This window comes from Macaca mulatta, chromosome 8, assembly GCF_049350105.2.
Source record: "Macaca mulatta isolate MMU2019108-1 chromosome 8, T2T-MMU8v2.0, whole genome shotgun sequence".
NCBI classification, from domain to species: Eukaryota; Metazoa; Chordata; class Mammalia; order Primates; family Cercopithecidae; genus Macaca; species Macaca mulatta.
The window spans coordinates 108,212,240-108,226,734 of NC_133413.1; the positions used below are offsets into that span (position 1 = coordinate 108,212,240).

General features: G+C 44.0%; 1 protein-coding gene across 1 annotated transcript in view; it reads left to right on the plus strand.

Annotated features, from left to right (window-relative positions):
* LAPTM4B (lysosomal protein transmembrane 4 beta) overlaps positions 1-14,125 on the plus strand; it is a 74,887-nt gene extending 60,762 nt beyond the window's left edge. The window contains 1 exon segment of the mRNA XM_028852789.2: positions 12,910-14,125. Coding sequence (XP_028708622.2) covers positions 12,910-12,987 — 78 coding nt within the window. The 3' untranslated portion in view covers positions 12,988-14,125.
* The last annotated feature ends 370 nt before the right edge of the window (positions 14,126-14,495 follow it).

The following is a 14,495-nucleotide window of genomic DNA, read 5'->3' on the forward strand; positions in this document are numbered from 1 at the left end:
GTGGAAGGGAGGGGTGGGTGACTCAGGGAAAAGAGGTGGAAGAAAAAGAAAGGTTAAAAGTAAATTTTGCATACCAGGGCAGCTGCCTTATCTATATAATTGTGCTACACAGTCCTGCTTCCCATACCCCAGTCTCTGCATTCTCCTGATACTGTCATACGTGGACACAGCGTCAGATAGACTTCTCTGTTAGTTCCAATATCAAAGCATCATGGGTGAGATTGGACTACATGCTCCTGAGATTTTTCTCCCAAAACCTTTTCCTTGGCTGTAATTCTGAGGTTCAGTCTGACAGTATGTGACATTAACTCGGCTCCTATTTCTTTCCTTCTGCATAATAATATTCTTCCAACAATAAAATTTTAAATGTCCTGGTCTGCTGGAAATTGTCTCTGAGCCATATAACTTTCCAGTTATTTCATCCCAGAACAACATTTGAGAAAACTACATAAGCGCTTGTAAACTTTAGGAGGCTTTGCATCTGGGGGATCTCAGAGTGTGTTCGAGAGGACATCTAGAGCAGTCAGATTAACACATGGATGTTTGAAACCTAAAGTTCTGCAAGCTTCAAACCAACCTCGTTTTCGTTGTGAACCATTTTACTATAAAACACACACACACAACTTATTTAATAACGTGCCTCAGAGTCCATATTGATTTTACTCTGGGGACAAATGAGGCATGGAATTTTATATTTTTACATTTTAGGAAAGGTGTCTAGGAATGTATTTCCCTTTCCATTATTGCAAGGGAGGTGGCAGGGAAGGATGTGGGCTGGTGGAGGCAGGTGAAATGCGAATCTGAGATCCAAAGTTATGAGCAGTCCCTGCATCCCTCCTTTTCCAGCCCACTTTCTGCAGCAGCAGCTGGGCGTGGTGGGATTGGAGCCCCCGGAACGGTTGTTGTCATGAAGGAGATGTGTACAGTAGGTGGCGTAGCACATTCAGGCTTCGGGAACATGGAGAGGCAGCTGCTGAGATGTCTTTCTTTGATAGGGTTACCGAGGTGATAGCACACTGCTTATTCCATTTCCTCAATGTTTAAATATCCAGTATTTACTTAACTATTATAAATACTTAAGTGTGTAGAACCATTTTAACTTTCAGTTTGGGCCACTGTATTGGTATTTTATAATTTTTGGACCCAACTGAAAATATTTGCAATGTGAATGCCCACATGGTTTTTCCAGTTACTCGCAGAGGTTCATAATTCACTTATCTCCCCTTTCCTGTTTGGCTTAAGTAAAGGAATCTCACATCACAACAGGCAAATGTGGTGTGACCAGTATAAGATAAATATTTGATGTAAACACTGCATATTTTAAACAAGATGCATTATAGGTGATTGGTTTTACATGGTGGAAAAGAAAACATATTTTGGCTACTTGGGAGTAATTGGAATGGGCCTTTGGAAGACTTAAGTGTCCTTAAATAATGAGATTGCTGGCTGGGTGCGGTGACTCACGCCTGTAATCCCAGCACTTTGGGAGGCTGAGACGGGTGGATCATCTGAGGTCGGGAGTTCAAGACCAGCCTGACCAACATGGAGAAACCCCGTCTCTACTAAAACTACAAAAATTAGCCAGGCATGGTGGCGCGTACCTGTAATCCCAGCTACTTGAGAGGCTGAGGCAGGAGAATCGTTTGAACTCGGGAGGCAGAGGTTGCAGTGAGCTAAGATCACGCCATTGCACTCCAGTCTGGGCAAAAAGAGCGAAACTCCGTCTCAAAAAAAAAAAAAAAAGAGATTGCTTAGGGACTGTACTTTCTCATCTGACATCACATCTTCCAAGGTCACAATTGAGGGCAGTGCTTTTCCGTAGTGCAGGCAAAGGCAAACTTTTTCTGTGAAGGGCTAGACAGTAAATATTTCAGGCTTTGGTTCGACTTTGCTGATGAAGCTGAAAAGCAACTGTAGACAGTATACATGAATGAATGTGCCTAGGTCCTGATAAAGCTTTACTTCGGGACACTGAATTTTGAATTTCAAATGATTTTCACATGTTGCAAAACATTTTTCTTTTTAATTTTTTTTCCTTCAACCATGAAATGACATTTAAAAAGTACTTAGCTCCCAGGCCATACAGTAGAACGGTGACAGGCCCTATTTGGCCCACATAGTTTACCAACCCCAGCCTTACTAGAAATTTAGGCTGAGTTTTCTAGGCAGCTGTAGGACAGTTATCTGAAACATTCCAGATTGTTCAGTAGCCCCTGCTTTTGGCTTGGATAGATCTGAATTGAACGATTCCCTCCTGCAAGAGGGTCAGCAAACAGGAATACCTAATCTTTGTTTTTTGTTGTTGTTGTTTTGAGTCTTGCTCTGTTGCCCAGGCTGGAGTGCAGTGGTGCGATCTCAGCTCACTTATAAGCTCCGCCTCCTTGGTTCAAGCATTTCTTCTGCCTCAGCCTCCCAAGTAGCTGGGACTACAGGCGCTCGCCACCACACCCGGCTAATTTTTGTATTTTTAGTAGAGACAGAGTTTCACCATATTGGCCAGGCTTGTTTCTAACTCCTCACCTTGTGATCTGCCCTCCTTGGCCTCCCAAAGTGCTGGGATTACAGGCACGAGTCACTGCGCCCAGCCTAATCTTTGGGGTTTTTGTAAGGATATCTTTTTCCTGCAAACGTTTTAGTGCTCCCTTATGTAATTTTTTTTTTTTTTTTTTTTTTTTTTTAAAGATAAGAGTCTCGCTCTCTCACACAGGCTGGAGTGTGGTGGTGCGATCTTGACTCACTGCAACCTCTGCCTCCTGGGTTCAAGCAATTCCCATGCCTCAGCTTCCTCAGTAGCTGAGACTACAGGCATATGCCACCACACCCGGCTAAATTTTATATTTTGTATTTAGAGACGAGGTTTCACAATCTTGGCCAGGCTGGTCTCTAACTTTTGACCTCAAGTAATTTGCCCGGCTCGGCCTCCCAAAGTGTTAGGATTACAGGTGTGAGCCACCGTGCCTGGCCCTTATGTAATATCTAAATCAAAATTTATATTTGGCTGGGCGCTGTGGCTCATGCCTGTAATCCCAGCACTTTGGGAGGCTGAAGCAGGCGGATCATGACGTCAGGAGATCGAGACCATCCTGGCCAACATGGTGAAACCCTGTCTCTACTAAAATACAAAAAATTAGCTGGCCATGGTGGTGTGCGCTTGTAGTCCCAGCTACTCAGGAGGCTGAGACAAGGGAGTCACTTGAACCTGGGGGGCGGAGATTGCAGTGAGCCGAGATTGCGCCACTGGACTCCAGCCTGGTGACAGAGTGAGACTCCATTTCAAGAAAACCCACAAAAAACAAAACAACAACAACAAAAAACCCAAAACTTATATTTATCAAACTATAGTGGAAAATAAGTCATCTGCTGTCTGGGCGTGGTGGCTCACACCTGTAATCCCAGCACTTTGGGAGGCTGAAGTGGACAGATGAGCTGAGGTCAGGAGTTTGAGACCAGCCTGGCCAACATGGTGAAACTCTGTCTCTACTAGAAATACAAAAATTAGCCTGGCATGGTGGTGGGCACATGTAATGCCAGCTACTTGGGAGGCCAAGGCAGGAGAATGTCTTGAACCCAGAAGGCGGAGGTTGCAGTGAGCCAAGATTGCGCCATTGCACTCCAGCCTGGGCAACAAGAGCGAAACTCCATCTCAAATAAATAAATAAATAGCTTACAAAACAGTTGCTAAAGTCTTGAATAGTAGCTGAAGCTGTTATTTATATACAGTATTACCTGCTGTCATTTATACAAAGATCCATTCTATAAATTCCTATTTTAGTTTACTACCAGAAAAGAAACTGACACCTTCTCCTCTTTCCCTTTTTGTCTATCTGTGTATGTAGAAATAAAAACCTTATAACCCAATAAATTTCCATTTTGCCTTACTTCTGGGTGATTTTAACACTCAGTTGTCTTATTTTGCATGATGATTTTTGGGGGGGGGCGCGGGATGGGGAGAGGGGGTCTCTGTCATACTGGCTGGAGTGCAGTGGCATGATCATGGCTCACTATAGCCTCAACCCTCCAGGGCTCAAGTGATGCTCCCACCCCAGTCTCCCAAGTAGCTGGGATTACATGCACGTACCACCACACCCAGCTAATTTTTCTTTTTTGTTGTTGTTGAGATGGGGTCTTGCTATGTTGGCTAGGCTGGTCCTGAACTCCTGGGCTCAAACAATCTGCCTACCTTGGCCTCCCAAAGTGCTGGGATTGCAGGTGTGAACTTCTGCATCCAGCCACTGCTGTTCTAATATTATAACTCATTTCTCAGCCAAAGAAGTTCAGCAGTGAGCTCATGCTCATGGAATTCACTTATTAACATGTTCCCACCATCCTGAAACAGCTGGCATCCTAGTTCTCTGGTTTCCATTGGGGTTTTGGGTGCTTACTTCTAGATTACGTCTCAATGTGGAGGTGGGTTTCACAAGACCAGAAGACTTCTGTCTGCAAACATGTCAGCTCCAAAGAAATGACTTCAAACAGCACGGTACTCCCCCTTACTTTACTTAGGGTCTATAGTGCACGTGTTCAGGCCCTGCTGCCCTTCCTTGTGTTGAAAGTCGCCTCTTTGACAAGTTGGGTTGTTTCCCAGGCCCTTGCAGAAGCTCATAGGTAAAAGCTTACAACTCACCTGCCAACTGGGAAGGCCAAAGGAATGGGTTGTCTTCACCCGCCCACATCCTCAGGCTGAAAGCTTCCCCATGATGACTGACTTCCTCTTTCCATTTTGACTGCCATGATTATCTTTTTATTTTTAAAATGTTGCTTTTAACACCATATTACACACACATCCCTAATAATCATAGAATCAAAAGGTTTTTTAATGGTCCCATCACTCCCTCCCCCATCCTCTACTTTTTCACCCCAGCAGAAAACACTCTCAGCTCTTTCACTCATTTCTTCTGTACTTAGCTTCATATTTAAAAATAATAGTCTGCTTTGCTAGTTGCTGATGATCAGTGTGAGATGCCTTTTGAATAGGATGTAACTCTCACTCTTCCTCCCCATTTTCTCTGCTGCTTTATCAGCTATACGGCCAGGCGTCTATTACGGACAGTGCTCAGAAATCTGTGGAGCCAACCATAGTTTTATACCTATTGTTCTAGAACTAATTTCACTAAAAATCTTCGAAATAGGGCCTGTATTCATGCTATAGATCTACTGTACCTTCATCCCATATGTCTACTGCACCTTCACCTCTAAGCCCACTGTGAACTCTCTCCATAGATCCACTGTACAGCTGCCCCAGCATTAACCTTTTAAGTTAAAGAATGAGAGAAATAATATCTCTCTGCAGTGAGATGCCTTAACTAGATCCCTCCACATGACCTGCTATTATTGTATCCATGCTCTTTACACTATTCCTCATCATTCAACTAAAACTATTAAGCACAAATTATCACCTACCTACCTCACCAAAAATAATTGATATACAAAATCATGACAGCCCTTGAGAATCAAAATGAACAAAAATCTACTTACCCCATTTATTGCCCCGACAATTTTAGGCCTATGTGCTGTAGTACCAATCATTTTATTCGCCTCCCTACTAATTCCAACTTCCAAACACCTTATCAGTAACCGACTAATCACTACTCAGCAATGACGAATTCAACTTACCCTAAAACAAATAATGATAATTCATAATGTCAAAGGACTAACCTGATCCCTTATACTAACATCCCTAATTATCTTTATTACCACAACAAACCTCCTCAGACTCTCACCCCATTCATTTACACCAACTACCCAATTATCCATAAATCTAGCCATAGCAATCCCTCTATGAACAAACACAGTAATTACAGGCCTTGGCTTTAAAACTAAAAACTCTTTGGCTCACTTTTTGCCACAAGGCACACCCATACCCCTTATCCCTGTACTAGTAATCATTGAAACCATTAGCCTATTTATCCAACCACTAGCCTTGGCTGTACACCTAACTGCCAATATCACAGCAGGCCACCTACTCGTACACTTGATTGGAACTGCCACACTAGCAACTGTCAACCATTAATCTCCCCACAACTTCAATTATCTTTATAATCCTAATCCTACTAACCACCCTGGAGATCGCCGTTGCCCTAATTCAAGCCTATGTCTTAAATTCTTACTAAGCCTCTACTTACATGACAATACCTAATGACCCACAAATCGCACGCCTACCACATAGTTAAACCCAGCCCCTGACCACTAACAGGGGCCCTCTCAGCCCTCCTGATAATATCCGGACTGGCCGTGTGATTTCACTTCTACTCTACCACCCTAACACTAGGCCTATTGACTAACACACTGACCATATACCAATGAAGATGTGACATTGTTCAAGAAAGTACGTACCAAGGCCATCACATAACACCTGTCCAAAAAGGCCTCCGCTACGGAATAATTTTATTTATCATCTCAGAAATCTTTGCTGGAAACTTCTGAGCATTTTATCACTCTAGCCCAGTCCCCACTCCACAACTAGGAGGACGTTGACCCCCAACAGGCATTACTCCTCTAAACCCCCTAGAAGTACCACTCTTAAACACGTCCATATTGCTTGCATCAGGAGTTTCAATTACTTGAGCTTATCACAGTTGAATCGAAAACAAACAATTCAAGCACTACTTATTACAATTTTACTGGGTATCTACTGCACCCTCCTACAAATCTCAGAATACTTTGAAGCACCCTTTACTATTTCCAATGGAGTTTATGGTTCAACATTTTTTATAGCCACAGGCTTTCACGGACTTCATGTTATCATTGGATCAACATTCCTTATCACCTGCCTTATCCGCCAATTATTTTATCACTTTACATCCAACCACCATTTTGGCTTCGAAGCCACCACCTGATAATGACATTTTGTAGATGTAGTGTGATTATTCCTATATATTTCTATCTACTGATGAGGATCTTACTCTTTTAGTATATAAATAGTACCGTTGACTTCCAGTCAGCTAGTTTCGACAGCATTCGAAAAAGAGTAATTAGCCTAACATTAGCCTTAACAATCAACACCCTACTAGCCCTACTACTAGTAACTATTACATTTTGACCACCGCAACTCAACACTTACATAGAAAAATCCAACCCTTATGAGTGTGGGTTCGATCCACTATCTTCCGCCCGCCCTCCCTCCCTCCCTCCCTCCCTCCCTCCCTCCCTCCCTTCCTTCCTTCCTCCCTCCCTTCCTTCCTCCCTCCCTTTCAATCTTCCTCTGTCACCTAGGTTGGAGTGCAGTGGTACAATCATGGTTCACGGCAGCCTCAACCCCTTGGGTTCAAACAGTCCTCCCACCTCAGCCTCCTAAGGCTAATTTTTGTATTTTTTTGTAGAGACAGGGTCTTCCAAAAACAATCCTCCCACCTCAGCCTCCTAAGGCTAATTTTTGTATTTTTTGTAGAGACAGGGTCTTGCTATGTTGTCCACACTGTTCTGGAACTCCTGAACTCAAGCAGTCCTCCTGCTTTGGTTTCCAAAAGTGTTGGAGTTACAGGTGTGAGCCACCACACCAACACAATCATATCTTTTAACGTTTTGTGATATATTTTTATGAATGTCTGAAGACCCTTGTGTAATTTATACTTCATACTTTGGGGAATGTAATGCTAGCAACTGTAGAATTCCAAAGAAGCCTCTAGTGACTTAACTAATATTACAGTAAAAGTCCAGTTCTAACCTTAGTATCCAAATATTTTCCTTCCTTCCTTCCTTCCTTCCTTCCTTCCTTCCTTCCTTCCTTCCTTCCTTCCTTCCTTCCTTCCTTCCTCCCTCCCTCCCTCCCTCCCTCCCTCCCTTCCTCCCTCCCTCCCTTCCCTCCCTCCCTCCCTTCCTCCCTTCCTCCCTTCCTCCCTTCCTCCCTTCCTCCCTTCCTCCCTCCCTCCCTTCCTCCCTCCCTCCCTCCCTTCCTTCCTTTTTTTTGGATGGAGTTTCGCTCTTGTTGCCCAAGCTGCAGTGCAGTGGCGTGATCTCAGCTCACCACAACTGCCACTTCCCGGGTTCAAGCAATCCTCCTGCGTCAGCCTCCCAAGTAGCTGGGATTACAGGCATGCGCCACCACGCCTGGCTAATTTTGTATTTTTAGTAGAAACAGGGTTTCTTCATGTTGGTCAGGCTGGTCTCGAACTGTCTACCTCAGGTGATCCGCCCGCCTCAGCCTCCCAAACTACTGGAATTACAGCGTGAGCCACTCTGCTGGGCCTAAATATTTTCTGTTTTTACCAATAAGTAGTTCTTCCTTCCTGAGCATTTTGTCATTTATTATTATTTGATGGAGTGAATTCGTTTTCCCAAAATTGCTTTAAAATTTAAATAGAGATGGAGTCTTGCTATTTTGCCCAGGGTGGTCTCAAACTCATGGGTTCAAACATTCACCCACCTCACTCAACTTCCCAGACTGTTGGGATTATAGGCATGAGCCACTGTACCCAGCCAGTTTCCCCAAATTATTAATGTCTTGTGGATTTTGGCCTAGTTGGAATCACTTTTATTCTAGGATGTCAGATTTTGCAACCTTTGATTTATTTCTCCCCACAACTGTTCTATATGTTGATGTAGCTAAGAAGAATGAAGTTACCTCTGGTAACACTCTGAATCTTTGTTGAGTTGAATTGGAATGAATGATGAGTTTCTTTCCCACTAGTAGGCTGTCACCTCGCATAACAACTTCAATAGAAGAGACATTACATATAGACAGAGGAGAATCTTCCTAAAGAACTTCTGAGGGCATTAGGGGGATTTTTCTTCTGTGTGGAAGAGAGTTCCACTGTCATCCAGCCGTTCCGGAGCTGAACTCATGTTAAAACCAACTCCAAGAAACTGAACTTAGATTAGAATTTGGTTGTATTAAGCATTGCTTGACCTAAAGCAGTCTGTGGTTGTGGTTTTAAACTCATGAGTATGTTTATCTAGATGGTCCTTGAGTAGCTGCTGCTTGTCAGGAAGTGACTTCAGAAGTAGGGCATGACCTATATTCTTAATTCTCAGAGATTATTTTTGATCATTCATTGTGAATGGTTAAATTTTTAAAAACAAAAAGAGTGGTTTTAACTAACACCAGCTTCCACAAATGTCAAAATAATAGAGTTGTCACCAGTTTTGTTATATGGCACCTTAATGGGCACATTCTGTGTTCATTGATCCTGTAGTTATTTTCTCAGATTTTGGAGTACTTGACTGATCCTTGTAGAAAAGAAAAATAGCAAGTGTTTGTAGTGAATAGACTGCAGTAGAAACTGTGGCAATGCTTCCTTCACCAGCCCTTCCTTTAAATCGTCAATAATATCAGCAGCACTTAGATAAAAAGATGATACTGCCCCTATAAGGATTTAAAACCAATGCCATGTGGGGAACCTTTGAAAGTAGTCCAAAGGCGTCATCTGGAGAATATTTTGCAATCAGTATTTAGTATGTGTTGAAGGAAAAGTGAAAACAAGGGAGGGTGTCAGAAACTTTAATGAAAGGAGAAATTCTTCTCCAAGTATCTTAAGCTTTGGATTAAAGGTCCAAGGCCATAGAATATTGGAAAGAAAAGACTATCAGGATGTTAAAGTACTGACTGGCTAGCCATGGTGGCTTATACCTATAATCCCTGTACTTTGGGAGGCTGAGGCAGGTGGATCACCTGAGGGCAGAAGTTCGGGACCAGCCTGGCCAACGTGGTGAAACCCCATCTCTGCTAAAACTAAGAATTAGCTGGGTGTGGTGGCACATGCCTGTAATCCCAGCTACTTGGGAGGCTGAGGCAGGAGAATTACTTGAACCCAGGAGGCGGAGATTGCAGTCAGTCAAGATCGTGCTGCTGCAGTCCAGCCTGGGTGACAGAGCAAGACTCTGTCTCAAAAAAAAAAAAAAAACCCAAATATGTTATAGCATTGATTTAAAATGAAACTTTAAAATGAGTTTGAAGATGAATAACAAGAAATAGTGACAGACTGCCAAATGTAATGTGAAAGTTTTATTTTGACAAACAAAAGGCAGATTTGCAGCACCATTTTTTTTTTCAAGAATATTTTATGTTAATCTGTGAACATTTTGCAGATTTTGATTTGAATATTGTGTTTTGCTCAGAAAAAAATGGTGGCTGTGATAGCTGATTTTTACCTTTGACGTAGCTCTACAGGTCGGGCACAGTGGCTCATGCCTATAATCCCAACACTTTGGGAGGCTGAGGTGGGAGGATCACTTGAGGCCAGGAGTTCTAGACTAGCCTGGGCAACGTGGCAAGACCCCATCTCTAGGTTTTAAACATTTAAGTAGCTCTACCGTGATTTAGGATAATTTATCTAAAGATAAGTATATGAATCAGTTAATTGTTTAATGCAGTGGTGGGGCATTGTGTTGAAGCTCAGTCATGCTAAAATTTAATATTTCCGGTGCTGGTCACAGCTGTTTCCACTTGTTATAAGTTGCTGTATCTAATGCACACACACATATGTGCGCTGGGGGCTCAGTCCTAAAGTCCAATATGCACACGCAGAGAAGACAGCTGTTGCTTTGTTTTAGAGAATACTTTTTTCTTCCTGCAGCTCAAGCAGACACTTGTGGAATTGCTAGTGGAGATGCTGTTGTTAGATACTGGCTAGAACTTGTCAAGGTCGACCATGAGGCTCTCTTCATGTGCTGACCCTTGCCTATCTTTCCAACTTCATTCATCTCTGCAACATTCTCCCTTCGGTGTTCAATGCAGTGAACCCCTTGCAGTTTCCAGAAAGTGCCCTGTGGCCTGCTTCTCTCTTAACTCCCTACTGGAATGTCATCCTCTTTACTGCACGCCTGGTCATCCTACTGAGAGGCCTTCCTTGACTCCCCGGCTTAAATTGGTTGTCCTTGTCTGTCCTTTCCTATCTTGTCTACATCCACACATTGCTCATGTTGAGTTTTACCTGTGTCTGCCTTCTGCTAGACTGCAGGCCCCTGAACAGACATGTTTTCAGGTTTGAGTCGCTGTGACTGAGTGCCCTGGACACCTAGGTGCTCAGTGGGTGCTGGTTTGTCGGACCTGGTTTCCTGCTGTGCTTCCTTGCCTCAGGCGTGTGTTCTGTACTGAGTGTATCTTGCCTACTCCATTCCTTTTCCACGTGGGCAACGCTGAACATTTGCTCCAGAGTCTGTGCCTTGAGTAATACCTGACATATGAAGTATTTAGCACATAGGCAAAGTCACTACCTCTTTCAGGAACAAAGGCCGGTGAGCTGGCGGGCGCGACTCTGGCGCATTGCCTTTGCCTGTGTGTTGCTGGCCAGTTATCCGCTTCTTGCATCAGAGCTCCAGAGTCCCATTTAGCTTGAAGTGGGCTGGGCCTTGCACATACTCCTCCTTTACCTCCTGACCCTGTTTAGCCAGGCCCGTCGGGGGGGCACTGGAGGAGGAAAGCCCCTGCCCCCCGCCCGCCCCCGGTTCCTGTGTGCTTCTGCAGCGGCGGCAGCACCTCCTCATGACAGGCCTGCCAGCACCCCCTGCCTCTCAGGTGGTTTCCAGTGCGGGCAGTGGCTCCCGGGAACGGCTTCCCGCAGGCCCTTCTATGCACACTGGCCTCTACCTGGTTCAGCTGGAAGCTTCTTCACTGTCCATTGGGCTTCAGCCACACCCTCCCCAGCCGTGTCTCAGCCCAGCCCTGGGGACCTCTGTTCTAGCTTGTTCCTTCCTGAGTGCCCTCCTTCAATCTTCATATCCATTAGTGCTCTTTTCCCCCCATTAGTCAGTTCCCCGCTCCTCAGTCCCCTGTTAATAATTGTTCATTAAACTTTATTCACATCCCTGTGTGGCTTCTGTGTTCTGATTGGACCCTAGCCAGTACAGGTGCCCTCTGCCTAGGTGGCCGAAGGAACCATACAGGCTTTTCAGGGGCCTAAATGGCACCTCCATCACTCTGCAGACATCTGAGTTCCTGCTGTCAGATAGGCACTGGCCCAGCCTCGGGGAAGTGAGACTGGCTTCAGCCCTACAGAAGCCCCAAGACTGGGAGGAGAGAAGTAATGAAGTGTGTAGAGCTATAGAGGAGGGGTGTGTGTGTTGTGTGTGTGTACGCAATGTGACAAAATCTTGAAACAAACTTAAAATTTTAGTGTTGTTCTGGTAGGAGCTAAAGGGACAGATAAATGAAAATTAACAAAATTGATGAATACCGCTTTACCATAAATGATATTCCTGATAGAAAATCTAACCAAGTGTGGTTTCGTTTGTGAATAGTCTTTCCCTTTCCACAAATCACTTGAGGGGGGTGAGGTTTTATTTTGTCTTCTCATCTCTGAGCTTCTAAAGGGCAGGGACTGTCTTTTGTCTTAGTTATCTTATACTCACAATGACTATTACGTACTAGATGCATAATAAATGTTAGTTTACTGAATGAAGGGTGATACAACTATTCTGTATTCCATTTTCTACTCCAAGAAAGCTGAAATCAGCCAGTGTGTAGACTGCCAACTCTCAGGTATCCTTATTTCATAGACACGGAAACTGATGTTAAGTAACTTACCCAAGGCTACGCTGATAAAATGTGACTGACCCAGGCTTTAAATCCAGGCTGATACCAAAAGCTTGGCATTTTCACTACACTTTGCAGTTCTCACCATGAGTGGTTACTGTAGTCAGTCAAGTCCTATTTGTGTGTGCACACGGACACACTCACCTAGGGGTCCTTTTTCCTCTTCAGAGCCCTCACCATTTCTTCTAGAGTCACCGACCTCTGGCCATCCAGGTACACATGGACAGGGTTAGAAAAACTCACGGCTTGAGAGTCGCTCTCCATTTGCTCCTTTAGGGATTCAAAAAGTCTTTTAATGAAGTGTATCCACTTGCTAGAAAATTGAACTTGGTACAAGTTGTGGAACATGTTTAGTTGCATAAAAGTTCAGTGAAAGCTAAACCTCAGGGAACGTACGTGCTCTTGAAACACTAACTCTTGCCGTCCCTCTTTCTTCTCAGGTGCTGCTACCCCCGTATGATGATGCCACTGTGAATGGTGCTGCCAAGGAGCCGCCGCCACCTTACGTGTCTGCCTAAGCCTTCGAGTGGGCGGAGCTGAGGGCAGCAGCTTGACTTTGCAGACATCTGAGCAATAGTTCTGTTATTTCACTTTTGCGATGAGCTCTCTGAGCTTGTTTGTTGCTGAAATGCTACTTTTTAAAATTTAGATGTTAGGTTGAAAACTGTAGTTTTCAATATATGCTTTGCTAGAACACTGTGATAGATTAGCTGTGGAATTCTTCCTGTAGGATCGGGGATATAACGGGCTTCACTAACCTTCCCTAGGCACTGAAACTTCCCCCAAATCTGGTGGACCTAGAGTCAGATAAGTCTGCTTTTGTACCTGCTGGGCCCCAGTTGGGCAGTTAGTCACATTTTTTCTCTCTGTTCCCTCTCATTTGAAAATGTAAAATAAAACCAAAAATAGATAACTTCTTCTTCAGCCATTCCAGCATAGAGAACAAAACCTTATGGAAACAGGAATGTCAATTGTGTAATGATTGTTCTAATTAGGTAAATAGAAGTCCTTACATTTGTGTTACAAGAATTCCCCCCACAACATCCTTTATGACTTAAGTTCAATGACAGTGTGTGTTTGGTGGTAAAGGATTTTCTCCATGGCCTGAATTAAGACCATTAGAAAGCACCAGGCCGTGGGAGCAGTGACCATCTGCTGACTGTTCTCATGGATCTTGTGTCCAGGGACATGGGGTGACGTGCCTCGTATGTGTTAGAGGGTGGAACGGATGTGCTTGGCGCTGCGTGGGATCTGGTGCCCCTCTTCTGGATTCGCATCCCCACCCAGGGCCTGCTTTTACTAACCGTTCTGCCCTAGCTTGGTTCAAGGCGGTCATCTAACTGACTTGATCAAGTGGAATTGGGATGTATTTGATACACTTTTGCCTAACAGCATGGAAAAGGGTTTTCCTTTCCCTGCAAGCTACATCCTGCTACTTTGAACTTCCAAGTATGTCTAGTCACCTTTTAAAATGTAAAAGTTTTCAGAAAAATGAGGATTGTTTTCCTTGTATCACTTTTTATCTTGACTACCTGAATTGCAAGGGATTTTTATATATTCATATGTTCCAAAGTCAGCAACTCTCCTGTAGGTTCATTATTGAATGTGCTGTAAATGAAGTATTTTGCAATTAAAATGAGGTTTGCTCACATCCAAGATGACCTTGTGACTCTGTGCTCATTGTGTCTGAGGACCTTTCCCTCCACATACGGCCAGGCAGATGCACCCAGTTCAGCCTAAGGAGTAGGCTTTATTGCTTGTTTTACACACAGTGGTGGGGTTTTTTTTGTTTTTTGTTTTTTGTTTTTTTTTGAGACAAAGTCTCGCTCTGTCGCCCAGGCTGGAGTGCAGTGAGCCCTCTGCCTCCTGGGTTCAAGCAATTCACTGCCTCAGCCTCCTGAGTAGCTGGGATTACAGGCACCCGCCACCATGCCTGGCTAATTTTTGTATTTTTAGTAGAGATGGGGTTTCACCATCTTGGCCAGACTGGTCTTGAACTCCTGACCTCATGATCCACCCACCTCAG